The 24,071-nt window shown below is 26.7% G+C and overlaps 4 protein-coding genes across 4 annotated transcripts; 2 read left to right on the plus strand and 2 right to left on the minus strand.

Moving 5' to 3' along the window:
• Positions 1-728: 728 nt before the first annotated feature.
• Phum_PHUM204100 (monocarboxylate transporter, putative) lies at positions 729-3,631 on the plus strand (the record flags this gene model as incomplete). Its single annotated transcript, XM_002425443.1, has 11 exons — positions 729-773; positions 858-1,044; positions 1,214-1,357; positions 1,443-1,628; positions 1,704-1,884; positions 1,997-2,164; positions 2,243-2,423; positions 2,520-2,748; positions 2,845-3,087; positions 3,179-3,304; positions 3,435-3,631. 11 exons carry the CDS (start codon positions 729-731, stop codon positions 3,629-3,631), a joined length of 1,887 nt encoding a protein of 628 aa, XP_002425488.1.
• Positions 3,632-4,343: 712 nt separating this feature from the next.
• On the plus strand, positions 4,344-6,407 carry Phum_PHUM204110 (Nuclear transcription factor Y subunit gamma, putative; the record flags this gene model as incomplete). The annotated part of the gene is made up of 7 exons (XM_002425444.1): positions 4,344-4,366; positions 4,586-4,721; positions 4,819-5,004; positions 5,409-5,543; positions 5,690-5,770; positions 5,856-6,002; positions 6,228-6,407. 7 exons carry the CDS (start codon positions 4,344-4,346, stop codon positions 6,405-6,407), a joined length of 888 nt encoding a protein of 295 aa, XP_002425489.1.
• An 812-nt stretch (positions 6,408-7,219) lies between these two features.
• Positions 7,220-18,116, minus strand: Phum_PHUM204120 (c4b-binding protein beta chain, putative; the record flags this gene model as incomplete). Its single annotated transcript, XM_002425445.1, is given in 13 exon segments — positions 7,220-9,387; positions 10,677-11,143; positions 11,273-11,477; positions 11,597-11,770; positions 11,858-12,061; positions 12,258-12,437; positions 12,900-13,082; positions 13,165-13,338; positions 13,941-14,132; positions 16,203-16,382; positions 17,632-17,734; positions 17,920-18,043; positions 18,055-18,116. 13 exon segments carry the CDS (start codon positions 18,114-18,116, stop codon positions 7,220-7,222), a joined length of 4,416 nt encoding a protein of 1,471 aa, XP_002425490.1.
• A 1,730-nt stretch (positions 18,117-19,846) lies between these two features.
• Phum_PHUM204130 (Rhophilin-2, putative) lies at positions 19,847-23,558 on the minus strand (the record flags this gene model as incomplete). Its single annotated transcript, XM_002425446.1, has 11 exons — positions 19,847-20,053; positions 20,170-20,322; positions 20,410-20,639; positions 21,198-21,392; positions 21,479-21,851; positions 21,951-22,209; positions 22,330-22,454; positions 22,579-22,732; positions 23,052-23,180; positions 23,257-23,372; positions 23,511-23,558. The coding sequence occupies 11 exons, from the start codon at positions 23,556-23,558 to the stop codon at positions 19,847-19,849; spliced, it is 1,989 nt and encodes a 662-aa protein (XP_002425491.1).
• Between the last annotated feature and the right edge of the window lie 513 nt (positions 23,559-24,071).

A 24,071-nucleotide genomic window follows, 5' to 3' on the forward strand; every position in this document is an offset into this window, starting at 1 on the left:
ACGTTATTTGTAATTAAAAGAATATATATATGTATATTTTTTTTAAAAAATTAATATTGTAATTATTTCAATTCATAATCAAAAATCATGTTTGTTTATTTTCATAAGAAATGATCAACATAAAAAAAAAAAGAAAAAAATTAAATGCATTCATTTATGTCATGGCAAACGAGTTTTTATTTTTCTTTTTTTTTGCGAAATTTAAAAAAAAAAAAAATTTTTAATATTTTCTTTCGATTATAATAATGATTATAATTAAATATTTACCTGGTCGCCAAAAACGGTTAATGACCTCGTACACATATATAATGACGTCAAATAAGTAAAATTTTAAAGAGATTTTTCCGTTCACTTTTTAAAATAATTAAATTTTTTTTTTAATCGTGTTAAATTTCTTTCGATAATTAGCAGAAGAAGTTATAAAAAACTTCTGCGAACCAGATCATTATTCTGCTGTAATAAAAAAAAAAAAAAAAAAGAAGGAAAATTAAATAATAATGTTTTTGTGTTTATAAACAATAATTAAATTTTATTTTATTTTAAACTGAATATTTTTTAATAATATATTTATTATAATATTGTACGTGGAAAATGACACAAATACGTATATTATATATATTTTTAATATATATAAATATAAAATGTAAATGTCGGTTTTTTGAGTACAGATGATAAATATTGTGTATGGACACAAACGGACACATGTGGAAGGTTTTAACGAATTAAATATGCATAATTCCATAAACGATGATTTAAATGTGGAAAAAATAATTGTATTATTAATTATTATTTATATATATATAAATGATTTATAAAATATATATATATAAAATAAAAATTTAATTTTTTTTTTTAAGGTGGTTCCACCCGATGGTGGTTGGGGTTGGGTCGTTGTTGCTGCTGCTTTTATTTGCATTCTTATCATGGATGGAATATCCACATCATTTGGAATATTAGTTCCAGTTTTTCGGGATGAATTTAATGCATCAGTATCTCAAATTTCACTTGTTAATTCTCTTTTTACGGGAATTTATTTCATATTTGGTAAGTTGTTATTTATATTATCTGTTTACAAAAAAAAAATAGTATATTGTACTAAAGAATTAAAAACAAAATGACTTGGAGAAAAATTTGTATTTTGATTTTGTGGAGAATAAAACTGGAAACTATAATAAATAAATTGATAATAAAAAAAAAAATATTTTATTTTGAGCTCCCATTGCGGGGAGTTTATCCAACAGGTTTGGATTTCGACCCGTCATAATTGCTGGAAGTTTTGTTTCTTCATTTGGCTTAGCAATATCCATATTGACGGATTCCGTTCAAATGCTTTTTGTAACTTATGGACTTATCGGAGGTTAATTTATTACAAGTTTTTTGTAATTAATTTATATAAATTAATAATTTAACATATTTATCGTGAACTATTTTCTTTTAACCAGGACTTGGATTCAGTATGATGTACATGAATGTTGTTTTGACAGTTGGATTTTATTTTGAAAAATGGAGAGCTCTTGCTACTGGAATTACTGTGAGCGCAAGCGGAGTCGGAACATTTTCTTTTGCTCCAGTCATTGAAATTCTAATACAAAGATACACTTGGAGGCAAATATTTATCGGTTATTCTGGTAAGAACCTCCTAAAAAAAAAATTTTTTTTTACATACATTACAATGAATTTTAATGTAAATTTTATTTAAATAGGTTTGGTGTTTTCGTGTTCTATAGTAGCCATTTGCTTTCGTTCTCTTCCTCCTATAACACTTGAAGAATCTCGCGTATTTGACAAATTAAGAAAAAATGAAAAAACAGTTCGATCCATGCATAATGCAAGATATCCTACAGCAGCAGAAGCTGTTAATATTAATCAATTAAAGGGAAGCAAGTCAGTTTACTTTTTTTTTTTTTATGGATTTTTTTTCGTACAATAATTTCGAGAGAGAGAAAAAAAATCTGTCGTCTTCTTTTTTATAAAAATATAAAAAATTTAATTTCAGAGTGACTTTATTAGCAAGTAGAATGGATTCATTTGAAAGTTATGAAATTGTTAAACCCACTAAAGATAATTCAACGCGAAATTCTGAACTTAAAAGGAGAATGACAGAATTTAGTCAAATTCAATCTTCTAACGATTTTACCGTAAACGAGGGAGACAAAAAATTCAGGTTTTATTATACTCGTTTTAAATTCCATGTGTGACCAATAATAATAATAATAATAATAATACCCTAACGATTCTTCAGGTGTTGTACGTGCTGTACGCATTCTTGTAAATATTTAAAAAGATGTTTTAAAAGAAAGAAAAATCTTGGAGTGAGGCCATTGTATAGAGATGATATATTTTATGATGGTAGCATCCTTCATTTGCCGGCATACGAAAAAAGTTCTAAAATGTTGAAATCCGGAAGCCGTCAACTTAGTAATGTAGGTTTCTTTTTCATTTTTTCATCCTTCTTTACCCTCCTCTTTTAAATCCCGTGTCATATTATTTTCATCACGATTGTTTTTTGTTCTTTTTAGACATTTAACAGTTCTTTCCTTTATAATTTGTCGGTATCGAGGTTACCGACGTATCGAGATTTAGAACAAGAAAGAGATAAAAAATGTCATTTGTTTCCAGAAAGTATAAGTCGTACTCTAAAAACAATGTTTAATTTTAGAGTCGTCAAATATCCTCAGTTTTCAATTTTCTCCGTTTCTACTAGTCTTCTCGCCATCGGCATTAATGTACCTAATTATTTTACATACGGTACCTAACTATATATATATATTAATATTAATTAAATAGAAAAACAAAAATTTGTTCGTTAACGAAAACAATTAATTTTTTTTTTTTTTATTTCAGTCAGAGCCTTGGAATTAAACGTGATGAGCCCAAGCGATGCTTCTTTATTACTTTCCGCCATGGGTATCACAAACACGGTTGGACGTGTTATTTGTGGAATAATTGCCACAATTCCAAAATTGAATTTAATCATTTTTCATTTTGCTTTTGTTTTTTTTGGCGCTCTTTTAAATGCCGGCGTCGTTTTTTTAAATTCAAAAGTTGCTTTTTTTATTTATGCTTCTTTATATGGATTCGTTCTCGGTAGTTAAACGTTATCTGTTTATATTTTACAATGTTCTAGTTAGTCAATTAATTTTCCTTTTTTTTCTTTTTTTTTTTTTTTTTCCTACAGCTGAACAAGGATCTTTACGTTCTATAATATTAGTGAAATTAGTAGGTTTGGAAAATTTGACAAATGCTTTTGGAATTATATTATTATTTTTAGGAGTTTTTACTGTAGTAGGAACTCCTGCAGCAGGTTTGTATATACACATTAATTTTCTTAGATTTAGTCATGATTCAAAATGTTTTTAATTTGTGTTCTATAATTTTCTCTATAATTCAGACCAAGTCTGACAAGTTTTAGTTATGAATTTTTTTGCCTTTAGGATATGTGATGGAATTAACTGGATCTTATGACTCTGTTTTTATATTTGCATCCTTGTTTCTTCTTTTCTCTGCATTGACTCTTATTCCAATATTTGATACAAAATCACAGTGTCAAAGGTTTTACAAAAGAGCTGGGAGGAATGAGGAAATCACAAGTCGAAATCTAAGCCCAATAAGAGCTGAAACAAGTTTTTAATTCACATTGATATTAAATTTAATTTTTTTTTTTTTTTTTCAATTATTTATTTAACAAAAAATTATGTTAATAATGTGTTTTATTACACTTTTCCAATGGAAAATATTATACGTTGAAATACATTTTCTCTCTCTCTCTGATTCCAGTTTGTATTTCAAAATAATTAATTTTACTTATGATATAATTGATTATGAATATTTACAAAATAATTACATTTATGTCGTTAAAAAAAAACTTTGATTTATTTCTTGATAGGTTTTTAACTAATTGTGTAATTTCTATAAAGTTAGTTTTCTATAATAAATATTAAAATTATAATTTTAGCCATAATTTTTTTTTTTTAAACTAAAAAATACAACTTTATAAATATTCCTAATTTTTTTTTAAATTATTTATTTATTATTAATGATTTTAATACATTTTCAATAATATAATAATCACGTTTTAAAATCATGAATTAAATAATGAATATGAATTTTTTAAATGTTATTTTTTTTTTTTATCTGAATTAATAATTGATGTATTGTTACTTTCACCAACCATATTTTTCCTTGATTACAAAAAAAAAAACGTGGTTTTAGACTCGTGATACTTTTAATTCATTTGATTGTTGTTTATGTTATTTAACAGGTTTCTATGTAATACTGTGATTTCGATGTACAAATGCATTATTTTTTTTAATTTTATTTCTTGTTAACTAACAGGCTGTAAAATGTCTGTGTATTATGTTAATGCGTAAGTTGAATATTTTATTTAAAAAAAGAAAAAAAAATTTTTTTTTTTTAAATTAAGTAGATTCTGGTTAGTTAATTTTATTCACATATTTGATTTTACAATTGTTGTTTTTTTTCTTCCAAATACTAGCAGGAAACACTAGTTTTAATAATTAATACATTTAATTTCGATTCATTTCTTTTTACTTGAATTTCGAATTAAAGTTATGTAAAATTACAGGAGTGACGCTGAAGAAACATTGGATGAAAATGGTATTGCTCCTACATCGGCCATTACTCAGACACTGTCAGAAGCTCATCAAGCATTAGCATCGTTTTGGCCAAGAGTTAATGAAGAAATTAAGAAAATAAAAATAGTAAGTATTAATTTGAAGCTGAAGTTAAATTTAATTAGTGATGAAGACTTCTAATAAACAATGAAGCAAATATTATATGAATCTTGTATTATTTTAGATGGATTTAAAAGTTCAAGCTTTACCCTTAGCTAGAATAAAAAAAATTATGAAGCTAGATGAAGATGTTAAAATGATTTCAGCTGAAGCTCCCATGTTATTTGCTAAAGCTGCTGAAATGTTTATTCACGAATTGACGTTAAGGGCTTGGATTCACACTGAAGACAATAAAAGAAGAACTTTACAAGTAAGTAAATAATTTTCTTAGAACACAACATTGTTGTATAGATATATTTTGACATAAACAAAAAAAAGAAAAAAAAATATGAAGAATGTTTTTATGTGCTTAATTTGAAGACAATAATAAAAGACATATTTCTCTGTTTGTGTGACAACCACAATATATATCTGACTCATAATAACGAGTGTATTTATTATCATCTTGGTTGTTTTATTAATTGTAACGATAATAATAATAATGTAATAATTTTTACATATAATAAATAATATGTAATAAATAATTTGTAATAATTTAATATGAGAAATTTCAACAATTTTTTTAAAAAAATAATATGTTGTCGAAATGAAACTCATGATACATTTAACTTGAAGCTAAATAAAAGAATATGTTTTTTTTCTTTTTGTTTTTAGAGAAATGATATAGCCATGGCCATAACGAAATATGACCAATTTGATTTCCTTATAGATATTGTTCCAAGAGAAGAAATTAAACCTGCTTCTGTTAAAAGTGAAACAAATAAAACAGCAGCCATTAATTCTGATCAAGTTTGTATTTTTTTTTAAAATGTTTATTAACTTATATGAACGACTTAATCTGAAATCGGTTAAAGTTTTAAATTAAGTTATTACAATATCAATTACTTTAATTAAATTAGCCATTGTATCTTTTATTTTGTTTTTTTTTGTTTTAGGTTCATTATTATTTTCAATTAGCTCAACAACATCAGCAAGCACTGCAAAATACGAATGCGGAAAACACGAGCACCGCACAGGTAATTTTTTTTTTTTTACAAAATTCAAATTTTAAATGAAAAAATGTTTTTATTTGTTTAAACTATGATAAAAAATTTTATTTAGACGGTAACTTCGTCGAGTAATTCAACCGTAACAAATTCTGTACCTAATTCTAATACTAATCAAGTAATACAAAATACTCCATCGACGGGTGGTCTACAAATAGTTCATCAAATTGTTACCCCTAATGGAGAAGTTCAAAGTATTCCAGTGAGTATCCCTTATTTATTTATTATATCATGGAAAATTTATTAGCCGTGAAATATTTTTTATTTTTAATGAAATCTATAAAGTTTTGTTAGAATACGACTAACGTTGATGTGGATAAACATTCATTGATGAAGGGGAAGAAAATAAAGTTTGCCATTTCATTACCCAAATAAGGGAATTTTAAATAAATTTGTTTTTTTTTTACTAATTATAATTATTTATCAGTTACAGTTAACTCCTCAACAACTTCAAATGATTAGAATGCAACTGCAAAACAATTCAAATCAACCGGTTATTTTACAAACGGGTCCAGTTCAAGTGTCTGCAAATAATGCAATTCAAGTTGCTCCCCAAGGAACTCAAGTTTTTCTCACTCCAGCAACCGCACAATCAGACCCGGAATGATCGCACACCAAAAAAAAATTAATAAAATTTAATAATAATAATAATAATAATAATAAGGAAAAAATTATTCAAATATTACTTTTAATGGGTAAATTAATTTTTATTAATTAAATGTATAAAATAAAATAAAATAAATTTATTATAACTATTATTATTATTTTAATTTTTTAATAATAATAAAAAAAAACATTATTTTTTATTTATTTTGAATATTAATTAAATAAAAAATAAATTTTTAACAAACAATGATGACAATTTATGACACATATAACGTTAAATAAAAATAAATTGTTTTCATTTTGTTATTTACAATAAAATCAGAATCGAAACAAAATTAACATAATTTTTCTTTATTATTATTATTATTATTATTATTATTATTATACATACATATATATATTGAATTTTTTTTCATTCGAAAAAATATATTTTTTTAAAGTTTTTATCAAAAGTAAAAAACTTTTCTTTTTTTTTTTTTTTTTAATTTAAAAAACAAAAAATTTTTTTAACGTTTTATCTTGTTTCAAAAGAAAAAAAAACAAAATCCACGGCAACCATATTGTCAGATAATAAATTGTTATCATTATGAATGTGTGAATGGGGAAAAACTTTATTTTAATTAAATAAAATTATTAATATTTTAACTTATTTTTATATTTATGTAAGAGAGTAATATACTTGTAAGATTTTTTTCTATAATTTCTAGTCAGTGAATTATTGAATTAATAAATGAATAATTATTGAATGAAATCGGCGAAAAAATAATTAATTGATTATATGTTTGTTATAACGATTTTTTTTTTTTTTTCTTTTCATGTCGTGATCGAGTCTGGAAGATTACACGTTGGTATGGAACTGCTCCATTTACCCGTTTTCAAACATTTTAACATGGGTGCTCCTTTGAGTTCGAGTCCTTCGTCGCACGTAAACGTCACATTTTCTCCAACTTGATAATAAAACTTAACAGCCGACATTCTGCCTTTGATGGTAGTGCCGGGATAACTGCAAGCCTGCACGCATTTGGGAAGAGAACCCGACCACTTGCCAGATTCTTTACACATAATTACAGGTTGACCTTTCATCATGTAATCGGGATTGCAATTGAATTGAACTATATCGCCTGATTTGTAAGGACCCGAATTTAACACGTAACCGTTCTCCGGAACTCCGGGACTCAGGCAGTGCACTTCTTGGCAAGAGGGAAGCGGCAAAGACCAATCTCCCGTTGGCAAGCAAACGGATTCGCCCACGCCTTGCAATCCGAATCCGGATACGCACGTGAAAATGGCTCTTCCTCCGACTTCGCGATTTAACACCGACACGCGCAAGTTGCTGTCTGTTAAATTACTAAAATCTGGACACTCTATGGATTGACACAAGGGAAGTGGAGCCGACCAATTGCCGGAAGGTAAGCATATAAGTTCTTGTGAGCCGATCAACGAATTTCCATTTGAGCAAGAAAAAAGAACGCGAGCGTTCATTTTAGTAGATACGTTACTCATAGTAAGGCCCTTACGGGAAGGCAATACGGGGCAGTGAATCGCCTGCACTACAACTTGAACACCGTGTGTGTGTCGAGTCGGAGTCATGCAGGTGAATAGTCCGGAATCGTCTTTTGACGCGTGGACGATGCTCAATCTGTATTCCAATTGAGAATCCCTGCCGGGATCCGTCGACCAACCTTCGGGATACTTGCGGTATTCGTGGCTGGCGTGCCACTTTGGAGTTCCGAAACGACGAATCCATAAACATTCCATGTGTAAAATTGTTCCGGGATAAACTATGAGTTTTCCCTCGTTAGATTGAGCTATCGGACCAAATTGGTGACGAAACAATATGGTCGGAGGTTTTTCTAAGGCGTAATCATTTTCTTGATTTAAACCGAAACAAACGGGCTTTGACGAATTCCATTTTCCGTTAACGCACTCGCGAACGTTGGCGCCGCTAAAAGCATATTTTCCAATATCTACGCAACGAGAAACTAATACTGATCCGTTCGGAAATTCTACCAGATCCTCCGTGATTTGTTGGTCGTTGAAAAAGGAAACAACGTTTGGCTCTGAATTACGAAAAGAACAAGAAGTGTTCCGATCTTGAGACAGAGCCTTGTGAAGTTCGTAGTCGCAAGCCATGGAACGACCGATCCAACTTCCGTCTTCGCACGTTATTCGCCAAGTCGTCCGATCTCCCATCACGGAAGCCACGCAATTAAAGGTCACTTCCGTTCCGTCCGGAAAACTTTTGTCTTCGTCTTTCATTAATTCTCCGTCTTTGTAAATGAGGCTTCCTCGGACGCGTTCCGGAGGAGGGCAAGCTCTTTTTTGATTATCCTGAGATATCAAGCCTCCCTTTGAAGTTATGTCTTCTCCCGCGCGATACCACGTTTCGAGTCCTAAATTTTTACATTCCGGTGGTTCGGGAACGAGTTTACCCAGTAAGCATTCAATGTCACTTTTTGTATTTTTCGAATAATGTTCGTCGCAAATATACTGAACGTTAGATCCGTTACCAATGGTTAAACCGGCTCTGTATCCGAGCAAATAACTACCGTTTGGAATTTCGGGTAGTTTACAAGGCATAGGATTACACTCGGGAAGGCCACTGATGTCCCACTGTCCTTGCCAACAACGTAAATTAGACGGTCCTTGAAGCAGATATCCGGGATTGCAAGAAAACTCTATCACTTGTCCGTTTTCAATCTGTTGAGACGAATTTAATGTTTTCTCAGAGTTGATCATAGTAAAAATGCCATTGTTGGCATCGGGCAAAGTACACGGAAGAACCGAACATCGAGGAGTTTCCGGTTTCCATGACCCGCGAACGCATTTCGCCGTATTATTTTTAATAAGGTTTAATCCGTACCCAGGACTGCAAGACACTTTGATCACGGTTCCCGCCGAGTTTGTCACATTCGGGTCTCTTCCACGCTTAAGTACATGCACCACAAAGAAAGAATCATTAGTCAGAGGCTCGCAAGGCACTGAAACACAATACAATACTTAAATGTATAAAAAAAAAAAAATTAAAAATGAAAAAAAGAAAAAAAAAAAATTCGGAAAACACTTTTTTAATAATGATTAAATAAAAGTTATTAGCCGAACAACGAAAGTTTTCACAAAAATAATTTTTATTTCATATTATTAAAAAAAATGCGTATGAGTGTGTGTGTGTGTGCGTGTGTCACCGAATTCCGCGATATCTCGTTTAAAAAAAAAAAAAATTTTTTCCCGCAGGTTTACATGAAATTCAACACGTTTGTCACCTCTTCGTAAATCGCATATACATTTATGGTTAATTTAATTTTCGTCCCAATAATTATTATTATCATTATTATTGATTATTTCATTACTTTTATTAAATTTCTAACAACCGACGTTAATAATGTTCTCTCGTTTATTATTATTATTATTATTTATTAAAATAAATAAATAACTATGCGTTGTCGACTATATTCTATTCATATACATATATACATACTAAAAATTTAAATTAATAAAAGAAAGAAAGAAAGAAAATTATTGAAGAATTTTTTTTGTTATTAATGCATCTTTTTTATTTATTATTATTATTAATATTTAAAGGTAAAAAAAAAAAAAAAAAAACAAGCATATGTATATATGTATATGTATAAAGAAACATAAAAAAATTATTAAGGATAATAAAAGAATGAAAGGAAAAAGAAGAAAACACAAAAATGTTATTTTTCCTGGTTCGAACAGTTTTTTTTTTTTTTTTTTTTTTTATTTTCAGGAATAAATAATATATATATATAACTACAGAAAGAAATTTTATTTTAATTTTTGGCCATTTTATTTATTAATAGGTTTTTTTTTTTTATTTAAACATACATACATACATATATTTATTTATTTATTATTTTACTTCTTTCATTAATTTTTCTTTTTTTTTTTTTACTGCATAAAGAATTTATATATGTATGTATGTATTCATGTATAGCTAAATAGGTAAATCAATCAATCACTAATATTTAATCTACTAATAACCGTTTTTATTATTATTATTATTTTAAATATTAATAATGCAGTTAATATAATTTTTTTATTTAAGAATTTATAAGAAGGTAAATTTAAAATTTGTCAATTTAAATAACAAAAAAAAAAGAAAAAAAAACCGTTATAAATTTTAGTTAGACAATTTCCCATGCTCGTTTTTAAAAAAAAGAAAAAAAAGAAAATGATAATAATAATAATATAAAAGAGGTCGTTTACTCCTTTGTGACCTATTATTGAATTTCAATAAATTTCATACCTTTTCCTCGTCCTATTTTCAATTTATTAACATTTGTACCACCTTTCTCATCATCGGGATCAACATCATCGTAATCTGTACCGCTTCCGTTTCCGTTTCCATTTCCGGTTCCTCCTCTATTTTTTTTCTTTGAATCCGTTCTAGAACCGGTTTTTCTACGGCTCATCAATTGCTGTTGCCTTTGTTGCGTTTGATGACCCATTAATAAAGCTCTTTTATTTTTAATTTTCAATTTTCCCGATTTTCCCTCTCGATCGTGTGCAATTAATGTTTTCATATTTATTTCTCTTTTTTTTTTCTTTTTACCTTTTATTTTTTCTTTAATTGAAATGTTTTTATTAACGTCGTTGAATTTTTTTAATTTATTTATATACTTTTTTATTATGTTAATTAATAAATATCTTTTATTTTTCTTTATAAAAACTGATCTTTGCCATCTTAATCTCGGATGAAATCCCGGTTCGCACCTGAAATAAATCACCTAAATATTATATATATAAAGAGAGAGAGAGAGAGAGAGAGAGAGAGAGAGTGAAAATATTAATAATATTTTGTTTTTTTTTAAACAAAAGACAAAAAAAAAAAATAAAATAAACCTTGGAAGTTGTTTTGGACTCCATTGACCATCAATGCATGTTGCACCTGGAGGTCCCTCAATAATTGCGTAGCCTTTATTACAATCGTACATTATTTGTTTATTATTTGTTACTTTTTTCACGTAGGGTCTATAATCATAAAGTCCCATATTACCGACTAACATAACTTTTCCATTTTCAATGTATCCCGGAAAAGGACAATAAACTGAAAATTGATTAAAATCGATAATTAAAAAACGGTTAAATAATAATTTAAAATAAATTGTAGGTTATTAAAAAATTATTTTAAATAAATAATTCTACAAAAAATAAAAATAAGGATACCTTGTTGACAATGAGGAAGTTCTCCAGTCCATTGTCCAAAATTACATTCTGTTAAATTAGAACCTCTCAATGCAAATCCATCTTTGCATTTATATTTTGCTTTCATTCCATGATCCGTTTTTGGAGCAATAACTATTCCATTCTTTGGTGGTTTCGGCAAAGATTTACATTTTGCTTTAAATAAAATTAAAAAACGTGATGACGGTTTTTTTTTCTTTTTTTTATTAATTATTTTTTTTTAATTATCTTTCAGGAACGTACCGGGTATGCATGCTGGTATGTGGGACCAAGTTCCGTTGTTACATTGCACCGGTGTGTGGTTCATTGCCATTTCATACATGTTTTCACAATCGATGCTAAGCTGTTCGTCGTGAGATACAACAAGAGGAAATTCTGATACGGTTTCGTTAGTAGATTCCAAAACGACCCGTTTTCCATGCAATATTCTAGGTACGACACACGGAGCTGTAAGTCAAAAAAAAATTTTAATGTTTAATTTAAAATAGAGTAGAAAAATTTGAACTTTAAAATCGGTAACAAAATCAAAAGATTTATCTTTTCTTTTTCTACAAAAAAAATATAGTGCAGAATAAAAAAAAAATTTTTTTATGACAATCGAGTCCATTTTACGGTAAATAAAATTAAACGTATTTGTATTTACCTAAACAAACCGGAAGTGGGTAACTCCACTTTCCATCCACCTGACATATTGCTGATGTACTTCCAACCATTTTCATATTATCGTGACACCTAAATATTAAACTTGCACCCAACCCGGTACCAGATTCAATGTTTTCCAGCCAACCGTTGAAAAGATGACCAGGATGACCGCAGTTGATTTCTTTTATGTGCAAGTTCATGCGGCAAGCAAAAATAAAACATGCACATATTTTTTGGCTTTATGGCAATACACAAAACAAAGCATAATAATAAAACCAAAAGTTTTTTTTTTTTCTAATCAATAAATTTATATATTTATAATTTTTAATGATAATATTAAACAATTTCATTAATTATATATCATTAATAATTTTTTTTTTTTTTAAAGTGAAAAAAATTAGTCACGTTAATAATTGGTGATAGGAGTTTGGAATTGGAATTTGTGTTTTATTATTATTATTATTAATATAAGTTATAATAAAACAAAGCAAATTAAAAAAAAACGGATTATTAGGTTTATTAAGAAGTTTTAGTTTAAAATGAAATAACCGACCGTGCAATTATTTATTTGTCGAAATAAATTTAATTTTTTTTTTTTTTTTAAATATTAGATAAATTAAAAATTAAAAAAAGAAATGCTAACCTTTACAATCAGGTACGGTTCCTGTCCATTTTCTATCGGCTCCACATCTCCTAGTTTGTAATCCGCTTAATATGAAACCATATTTGCATTCGTATGAAACGACAGAATTGTATGAAAGTGACGTATATATTGCTTTTCCGTTTGGTGGATCGTCTGGAGGAGGACATTCCACGCTGGATATTGCTTTAAAAAAAAAAAAACACAACATTAACTAATAAAAACAATTGGATAATATTAATATTGTAATTAAAATTTTTTTTCTTACAAGTGCAAGATGGAGGTTCGGAAGACCAAATACCGTTGGCTTGACAAAGGATTTCTGAAGGACCAACTAATTCGAATCCAGTCATGCAATGATAAGAAATTTCACATCCTAACGTGTAGCAATCACCAGAATGCCAACCGTGTGATATTTCTTCGGGTGATCCACAGGACAATGCTGTCATGAAAAAGTAAGTAAATTTATTATTATTATTATTTTTTTTTTTTTACGAATATTCCACATATAAATTAGACAAAAAAATTGTTTTCTCTTTTTAAAAATAAATTCATGTAGTTACTCGTGTAAAAAAAAAAAAAAAATGTCGAATAAAATTATCGAGACCAAAAATAAAATAATAATAATATTAATATTAAGGATTCCATATTTATTACTCTCATTCTCACGTCAGTCATTATTAACAACAACATAAATTTTTTCAAGAAACCAAAAAATAATAATAAATAATAATACAAGATTCAGGTATAATAATTTAACCGGAAACATTTTATACAATATCTGGTATTTTATCAATGAGGAAGTCAATTGGTAAAAAATATAGTAATAATAATAATTAAATAACTTGAATCATTTCCATTATGAAATGATATATAAATATTATATACACTCAGTTCTTTTCAATTTTTTTAAATTGATAAAATTAAATATAATAATAAATTAAAAATAAAAATTTATTATTAATGATATCACATGCTTCGTAAATAGAATAAAATGATCCCTCGTGGCAATGAAGAAGAAGAAGAAGAAGAAGAAGGACTTACGTTCGCAAGACATGTCAGGTCCAAACCAAGAAGCACGTCCATCAACGTTGAGACACTTTGTCTTTGGAAAGCCAACGGTAGCATACCCGTTTTTACATTGATATGTCAATGTGGTTTCTAATGGAAATGTTGTTTGGTCGTGGTGTGGATTATGACTGGTATGCGTCACGACTGGAGGTCTCGTACAATATACTGAAATATTTTTTTGCAGTATATTATTACTCGAACTATAAGTCGAACGCTTGAATATCCCAACAACCAAACGATGGTTAATCTCAATTAATTATTATACACGGCAAAACAAAAATCGATTCTTTTTTTCCCCCTATTTTTTTTTAAATTTCGATTTAAATTTAATTTATTTTATATCGAAGAAAAAAAGAAAAGAACTGAGATAAGAAAAAAAAAAAACAAAAATATTATACGTAAATTTAAATGATAAAATACCAGATTTGAGGTTTTTTTTTTTTAAAATGTCGCAGCATCGTAAGAATAATTCATACAATAATAAATTTACAGTATAAATTAGTTTTAGTCTTTTAAAAACTTTTTTTTAGTTCAAATAATAAGTGGTAATAATAATAATGATAAATGGTGTAAATTAAGTGTCCGTAGCGGAGGAAAAAAACACCAGATATTTGTAAATAGAAATTGCAAATACAAACGGAAACAATTCCCGCCATCGAGGGACCTTCCGGAAGCCACATCACATACGCATTAAAAGGAAAATTTGAAGTAGATTATCAAAAATAAAAAAAAAAAGAAACCGTGCAGGAAATCCCGTTTTGTAGGACGGCCCACGTTCTTCGGAAAAGTTTATAAATAGCTCCACCCATATTCTAGAATCTATTCCTAAAGGAATGAGACCTGGAATAAATGTTTAAAAATTCCGTCAAGTACAAAGAATCCTTTCCTTGTTCAAGAATGAAAAGGAATAATAAAAATGATAATAATGATAATAAAGTCAACGGGCGTGGCGTGCTGAATACACCGCCCCGCGATTTGTACTTGGATGGGTGGCCGTCGCTTGGGAACAATATCGGGCCCCGTCGGCTTCAAGAAGAAGAAAGAAGACAAAAATAATTCTAGCTCTTCTGTCTCAGAACAACGGGAATGTGATTTTTACTCCTCCTGAAAGGAGGTACATCAACATCTGGAGTAACCCACAGATGTTGTCGTCACCGGAGTTCAATTCAGGTACACTCACAAGAATTGATGTGGTGATGTTTAGGTTATAAAAGACGAAAACCTATTCGAAGACGTAGCATCACTAATATTAAGGTATTCATTCCTTAGGGATCGGGGACAAACACAAAACGAATTGTCGTGAATAGTAAGTAATAATAATAATAATAATAATAATAATAATAATAATAAATATGATGATGAATAAATTTCTTTATCATTCTCGTCGCTTACAATAAAATACAATAATAATAATAATAAATTTTGCTAATAATTTCTAACAAAAATTAAAACAATAAACAATTTTTAAATTTTAAAAATATAAAATAATTTTTTTAATATATATTTAATCTCGTAATCACAAATAATAATAATAATAATAGGAAATGATTACAATATCGAAACATAAATAAAAAATGATTTTAAAAAGTTTAAAAATTTTTGATCGATGGAATAAAATTACAAAATGACATTTTTTAAACAAAATAATTAATTAAATATAAAAACAAATAATTTAGAAAAAAAATTTTAATAATTCTTGTGATTTAATTATTATTATTATTATTTATGATAAATTCTCTAAAATTTACAGGTGATAAATAAAATGTCATTTTATTGTATTGTTAACAAACAAATAATAAAATAATAAATCATTCACGCTTTGCTTTGCAAACAACAAAAAAAATTTTTTTTTTTTTGTTTGTCATTGCAGTTGAATTGAAACGTTCGTTTCTACTGCAAAATAATATAAATACATATAAAATTCATTAAAATTTTGATTTATTATTTGAAAATGAAATAAACGTCTGTGGATTAATATATTTTAAAAATATAATATAATAGTATAAGGTATAGCATTTGAGAGGAGAATCTATTTATCAGGCTTAGACACACACATAAACGCTACAATTTTCACGTGACAATGAATTTATATCTTTAAAAATAAACTACATGAATGACGTCAGTCAATCAGTCAATCAGTCAGTCAGTCAGTCAGTCAGTCACTCTAATATTAATTTAAATGTCTAATTTATTTATTTTTTTTTTTTTTATTATAGTGATTTGAGCGATACTCACTGTTCCTTTTACACAAAGGTGTTGTTCCACTCCACGAACCGTCTGCTTGACACGTTCTTTGTGGTTTTCCAACCAGATAAAATCCTTCATCGCACGTGTAATTAACTTTGTCGTTAAACATTCGTCCGTGTCCAGAAATGAAACCGTTTTCTGGACTATCCACGTTAACGCATTCTCGATCTGTAAAATTATTTTTAAAATTTTTAAAATTTGACAGGTAAGAACATAAAACAAAACGAAAATAATAATAATAATAATAATTTTTTTTAAATATATAAAGCGTTATGAAGCATCACAAAAAAAAGTCATTGAAATTAATAAAAATTTGAAAAAGAGAAAACAAAAATAAAAATTAGAGTACTTTTTTGACTCTTTCCTTTATTTTTTTTTTTATCAGCTTAAAAAAAAAAAAAAAAAGAAAAATTGGTCCAGTCTTCTTGCTTCTTAACCAAATGATAAGCGAAGAATATCCGAAACCTGGAGGATGTCTACGAAAGGACCGCCAGAAAAGATCGGAGGCGTGGAGGATGTGAGGAGGCGTGTCATTCTGGAGAATATAAAGGAAAACTCTTCAAAATATAAGGAATTTTTTCAGGTTTGTCAATTTTTTTCTTTTTTATCAAAAATTAAAAAAAAAAAGCTATTTAATTTACATTATGCCATTTGGAAAAAATAATAATAATAATAAGGGAATAACAAATGGAGGGGGAATGGGAGGGGAGGGAGATTGATTTTTTTTTTTAAAATAAAAATGAGTCAAAAGAAAGCATTAGCGCCGTAGTTAAATTCTATAAATTTAATATAAAAATATAATTTTCAATTAAATAAATGCCTCTGATGAAAAAAAAAACTTTTTAATAGTAAAATACATGCAAATAATAATAATAATAATAATACTAATAATAATAATACTAATAACCCTAAGGAATCGGGTAGAAACCTGGGATAAATACTTAAAAACCCCGACAAATAAGAGTCTTGTCGTGTTTAATAGTGAAAATACTAATAATAATAATAAAATGCCTAAATTAAATAAATTAAAAAATTACTAACTTAACGAAAATAATAATAATTAACAAATTTTTTAAAAATTATTAATAAAAAAAAATAAATCGCGGTTCGTTAAAAAAATAGTTGTGGAAATTTCCAAACTTTTTTAAGAAAAAATTACATATAAAAAGTAGATCCGTTTAAATAATAATAATAATGATAAATTTTATAATTAGATTTTTTATTAAGTATATATTTAATTAAAAGGGGTAAAAATTAAACATAATTAAAAGTAAAAAACTATTAATTAATTAATGACTCCCTATAGAAATAAACAGCGTGAAGCATTTAAATTATTTAACTTTCATCTAAATATATATTTCTACGCAAACTATTTATTAATAATAATAATAATAATAATTAAAATGAAATATCTTACCCGGTTTAATGCAAGAATTTCCACAGCTTCCATCGCACAAGCATAATTTTTTTAAACTTTTACAATCTTCGTGACTGGAACATTTTCTCATGCACTTTTGACCCTATGATAATGATAAAAACAAATGAAAATTAATTAATTTTTAAAAATAAAATTGAAATAAATGCAAATGAATTCATAGGTCAATTGTATCATAAAAAGAGGGGGGAAAAAAAACACTTAAATTATTTTGAATTAATTAAATAATATTAATAATGATAATGATGATAATAATGATACCTTTGCAACAGCTTCGACATCGTTTCTCGGGCAAACAGTCGGTGGAACGTTTCGAAGTGTCAAATACAATTGACTGTTATCATCGAATGCATTTTCTTCGAAAAATGCATTTTCATCTTTTGATAAATAAGTACTGTTACCAACATCATCATCCGTTGTATTATTATTATTATTATTATTATTATTATTATTATTTTTCGTACCATCGTTTATAAGGTTTCCTAAAAAAAAAAAAAAAAAAATTTCATATACGATGAATGACGTTTGAAAAATGAATTCACGAGAACGAATTTATTTATTTATTTATCCCCCACGTTAATCGAATCCTTGGGTCTCGTGTACAAGGTTAAAGTTAACATTCGTTTATATATATTTTTATGGGTTCCCTTTTTTGTCATTTATTATTATTATTATTTTTTTTTTTTTTTTCTGGCACGATATATAAAAAAAAAAAAAAAAATTTCGATCCGGGTGTTCAATAAAAAAAAAAAAAAAAATTTTCATTTTTAAATGATTGCTTTTTGAGGAGGAGGGGGGAGAAAAAACGGATAATAATTTCTTTCAAAAAAAAATTTAATAATAAGAATAATAATGATGATGATTTCAAGCTTTTTAGTTCTTAAATCCAATTGGAATCGCACATGTGGTTTTTTGTTGTTTAATTTTGACGTATTCATTTTTTTTTCATGCTTATTATTATTATTATTATTATTATTATTTTTAAACGTGAATTATTCGAGTCATTGTGTGTTAATTTCAATTCTAAACTTTATAACTTTTTTTTTTTTATTTAAAAATTGATGCTTTCCCCCACCCCCCGTCAAATAATTAAACCCCTTATATTTATATAAAAAAATTTTTATTTTATTCTATTAATCAGGACTCTTAAGAACAAACGAAATCGAAATTTTCGTGATAAAATTATTTTGAAATGAAATAAAAATAAATTAATAATTAATTATTTATTAATAAATACATAAAAAATATTTTTGTTTTTAAATTGATACAAAAAATAATTATTAATTTTAAATTGCGTGCAATTAAATATTAAAAAAAAAAAAAAAAAATTATAAAAAGATTTTGAAAATTTATTTTACATAAATTAAATGACACGAAAATAAATAAAATAAAAATATAAATACAAACCTTTAATATGAGAAACACTTAATATATTAAAAAGGTACCAAATCAGTAATATTGATTGCCAAAGATCCATAATTAATTTTTTTTTTCTCTCGATAAAATCCCCCCCAAAAAAAAAAAAAAAAGTAAAAAAAAAAAAAAAAAGAAAATCACAATAGAATATACGTTTAAAATTTACATTTTACAACTCGCGGTTTTATTTAAAGATTTAAATCGCCCTCCAGTTTTATTAATTTTAATCGAATCATTTTTGACATTAATAAACATTTATTTACCAACCACATTGTGAACTGTTTTCAGTTATGGCCGACGACTCAATACAAGAAAAAAAAAAAAAAATTTCTTTTCCCCCCTTTTAATTTTCACACAGTGTGAACTCCAATAATATGTATATCTATTACTATATATATATATATATATATATATATATATATATATATTATATTAATGTTTACATATATATATTTAATAACTTATTTTTATTAAAATTATTTTTCAGGAGGATATTTGCACTTTGACCTTGACACTTTTCAAATATATAGGTGCGTATTAAACCTTTTCAAATAAAACAACAAATTTCTCAAATAACGAATAAAATTTTTTCAAACAGGATTCGAAATTATTAATAATCACAATTTTATTATTAATTTCGACGATGATGATGATGATGATATGTTATTAATATAAATTAAAACCGTTATAAATAAATAAAATTTTTTATTCGTACTTTTTTTTTATTTACAGTATAACATTATGTGAATGTATAAAAAAAATTTTTTTATTTTTTTTTTTGTTACGTTTCGTAGGAATTATCTAAAACGGATCCTGTTGAATTTTGTTTTTTAAAAGGATTCCACGTCAGTCTTTTTAAATTTATATCGGAAAGAAGAGAAGAATGAATTAATTGAATTCCTTTCGTCCATGATCTATTATTACTTAAATCATTTGATGTTTGACTGGAATCCAAAACGACGGATGAACATTTAAAACCTTCCAAAACCTACTAAAATGGAAAAAAAAAAAAAATCTAAAAAAGTAATTATACGAAAACTAACAAAAAAACTATTAATTATAATTTTTATTTTAAAATTATATAAAAATTAATGATAAACTAACTTTTGAATTATTTTTATTCATAGGTGTTACGAGTTTAAGTGAGAGAGAATCTCCAGCGGATTCCAACAAATTTGTTACTTGATCGTTTGAATACCATTTAACATCTTCGTCTCCAACCGACACCAAATAATCACCTTCTTTAATTCCTCCGAACTAAATTTACAACAACAAAACGGGATAAAATAAATTTAAATAGAAAACAAAAAAAAAAAAAATTGTTGCTGTCGTTGTTGTACTTACATCAGCTAAACTATGAGGATCAACTCCAGATACAATAACGGGACAACTACCTCTTACTGTGAATCCAAATTTTTCTTTTTTACTCGTTCTTTGTAATTGTACCAAACGAGGTGCACTCCAATGATGTTTGGCAGAAAAAACGGCACAAGGACCAAGTTTTTTAAACATGTCGTCAACCCGATATTGTGCAAAATCCGGTTGCTTTATCGAAAAGGTAAATTTTGTTAAAGCTAAAATAATTAATTAAAGTTTTGGTTAAAAATAAAAAAAAAATTATTTATTTATTTAAAGAAGATTAAATAATAACACATTTTTCATTCTAGGTAATAAAAAAATTCTTTTAGTGAACATGAATAGGAAGAAGCTAACGAGAAAAAAATGAAATTTCAAATCCGGTAACGTGATATCTAGAGCCTCATGTCCATCCAGTTTTACAAGATCAACAAATACATGTTGGCAAAACTGTGTCATCAAACCGGACATCATTAATAGAAATAACGATTCAAAAAACAAATTGTATAATAAATTAATTGAAATACTTTCATCGGCGTAAAAAAATAAAAAAGATTATGATCGACGCATCGAATAAAAAAAGAAAGAAAAGATAAACGGGTAAGTAGCAAATAGTAATTAAATTAATAAAAAATATATACAGAGTTAGGGAAACCAAAATGAGAGAGAGAGAGAGAGAAAACGGAAATTATTCGCGCGAATCTCATAAAAAAAATATTAATTTCTCATAATATTAAGATTATTATTTTATCGTATTATCAGGTAAACATACTCACGTATTATTTGCGGAGGTTCGAGTACATCTCTAAAATCGTTTTTCTCTTCAAATTTTGAATATAAATTTAAAGCTAATGAATGATAAGTCTTTAATACGGTTTCTAAACCGGGTTTATTTTTCAGTTCTCTACACATTCTGTGCAATCTTAATGTTTCTTCAAATTTGAGTAATGATTCTTTCAAATGAGCCCGCGCTGAAAATTCGCGAGAAATTTTTGTAAGCATTTACCCATGTGAAACACAATAATAATAATAATAATAATAATATAATATCATTTACCTAATAATTGATTATCATCCTCGTTTTTAGGAAACAATATATCTATTTGTAATTTGTCGTCGGAAACATAGTGAACTCTTTTTAAACGTTCTATGGTGTCGGCCGTGAAATTTTTCATTTCCGTATTCATCAAAGCCATACCGCAAAACCTGTGTGCCATAGCCATATAGTATTCAACTTTTAATGTGACGAGTGATATCCAGGTATACGGAACGAAACATTTGACAGGTGAAATTAATTTAATTACGTGAGTATAAATATCAGCCACGTGACTTCCTTCTTGTGCTAAATCTAACAACTCATCAATAGTTTTATCTTCATCACTTTCTTGTGACAAATCTAATTTTTCTAAAAAACATTCTTTTGCCTGAGCCTAAAAAAATTTTTTTTTTTTTTTTTTTTGTCAATAACATTTACTTATTTCAAAAGTATTAAATATTAAAATATTAAAGTATTAAAATATATAAAATACCTGCATTAAATGTCCCAACATTTCCAACATTTCGGTATTTAAATCAGTACTTGGAGCATTTGTAAAATTTTCGCTAATGTATTTTAGCGTACCAGAGGAACGTAGAAAAGCTTCTATAGCGCTATTTAAACCACTTATAGACTTACGATCTTGTTTTGCTGCTATTTGAGTGTAAATGGCGGCTATGTTGAACAAAACGCAAGCCTTTTCAAAAGCAACAGTTCGCTGATAGCTGGGAATTCCCGTTAATGAATCATACCTGAAAATTAATTGTAAAAAAATTAATAACTATAAGGGGGACGGAGGGGAATCAAAAACAATTAAATCTTACAGAAATTTAAATACAAGTAATTTTTTGTTGTTGTTGTTGATTACTCACCATTCAAAATATATTCCTAAACTTCTATCAGGAGGGAAAAATCTTCTTTCTAAAAAGTATAATTGATTATAATATTGAAATAATAAGGAAATACCATTTTCATCTCTTAAAGGAGTTCTAATAGCCTGAAAAAAAAAAAGTTTAATTATAAACTTGTTTTTTAAATGAATTTTAATTTAGTAAATCATTTGAATTATTTATAATAAAAAAAATTAGGATGATATTAATAAAATAAATTTATTTTTTTACCTGACGTAAATCCATTACTTGTGATATGACATCGCTATATAAATTTCCTTCTTCCGAATAATGTTCTAGAATAAAGTCTTTAAAAGGTTCTTTAAAATCAACTTCTTTGGTTTCTTTTAAACCCAAAGGTATCAAGGGTATAATGGGTCCTTTTCTGTAAACAACAACAAAAAAAAAAAAAATTTCGATATCGTTTAATACAAAATTTAATATATAAAATTTTTTTTATTTTTATTTACAGATATTAAAATTCAAATAAAATATTGTGAGAACGAGGAAAAGAATTGGAAAAAATTGGTCATGCGTTCAAACTACACAAATTTATCAAAGATTTGAACAACAAAAAAAAAGGTAAGTTTTTTTACATTACGAATTTTAAAATATTATCAAACTATTAAAACGAATAAATATAAGTAAATTAAAATTATTAGTACAACTTTTTTTTTTATTTGTAAAATAAATATGAAACTTACTCTTCATTTTGATATAATTCTACTGAACTGTTAAGCTCTGCTAACTGTTCCTTCAGCAATTGTAAATTAGAATTAACAAAGCTTAATTCAAGAGCTACTGTTTCCTTTAATTTTCTATTATTTGTAGCCCTAAAATGGAAAATCATTAATTATAAGAAAAAAAAATTATTTTATAATATTTTTTAAATATAATATTTAAATATACCTGAATAAATTTTCGGCGCCGGCTCTTAATCTCAATTCTTTGTTTATTTCTTGATTTAATTTTGATCTTTTATTTTGTAATTTTCCCCGACAAGTTGCAACTCTAGGATCGCTTCCCTGCAAAAAAAAAAAAAAAAAAAGGATTAAATTTAAAATATTAAATTAATTTGTATTTTTAACGGTCAATAATAATTTTTTTTTTTTTTTATTGTTTTAAAATATTTAAACTGATGTAAAAATTAGTATTAAACTCACCCCATTTCGTTTTCTAAAATCAGTTCCCAATCGAACCCATTTGAACATGATTAATAACATAAAATTTATATTTATTATAATGCAATTTATTTTTAAAGTTTTAAATTTATTTTAATAAAACTAATATTTTCCAACATGTCTCGTTAATAAACTATAAACCCATTTGAGAACCTCAATGTAAAAAAAAAAAACTAACACTAACTGTAAAATTTAATTTAAAAAAAAAAAAAAATGTCCCACTCATGTATTTTTTTAAACAAAAACAAACATACAAAAAAACTTTTTTTTTGTTGATAATAATTTTACACGGGGTTTTCCTTCAATGGGAAAACAAAACAAAAAAAAAAAAGAAAAGTTTTTAAGTATTGAATGATTAAAACAATTCCAAGTAACTGCTCAAGAAATTTTTAGAAACTTAAATCTATCTAAAAGTACCGTAAACCAGTTGCCTCTCTTGCCTTTGGTTATTTTAAAATTAAATGTTCTCTCATATAGTTAGATACACATTATCCTTAATTCATTCGCTTCATTGAAAAATAAAAAAAAAATTATTATTATTAT

Source organism: Pediculus humanus, genomic scaffold, assembly GCF_000006295.1.
Source record: "Pediculus humanus corporis 1103172107555 genomic scaffold, whole genome shotgun sequence".
Lineage (NCBI taxonomy): Eukaryota > Metazoa > Arthropoda > Insecta > Psocodea > Pediculidae > Pediculus > Pediculus humanus.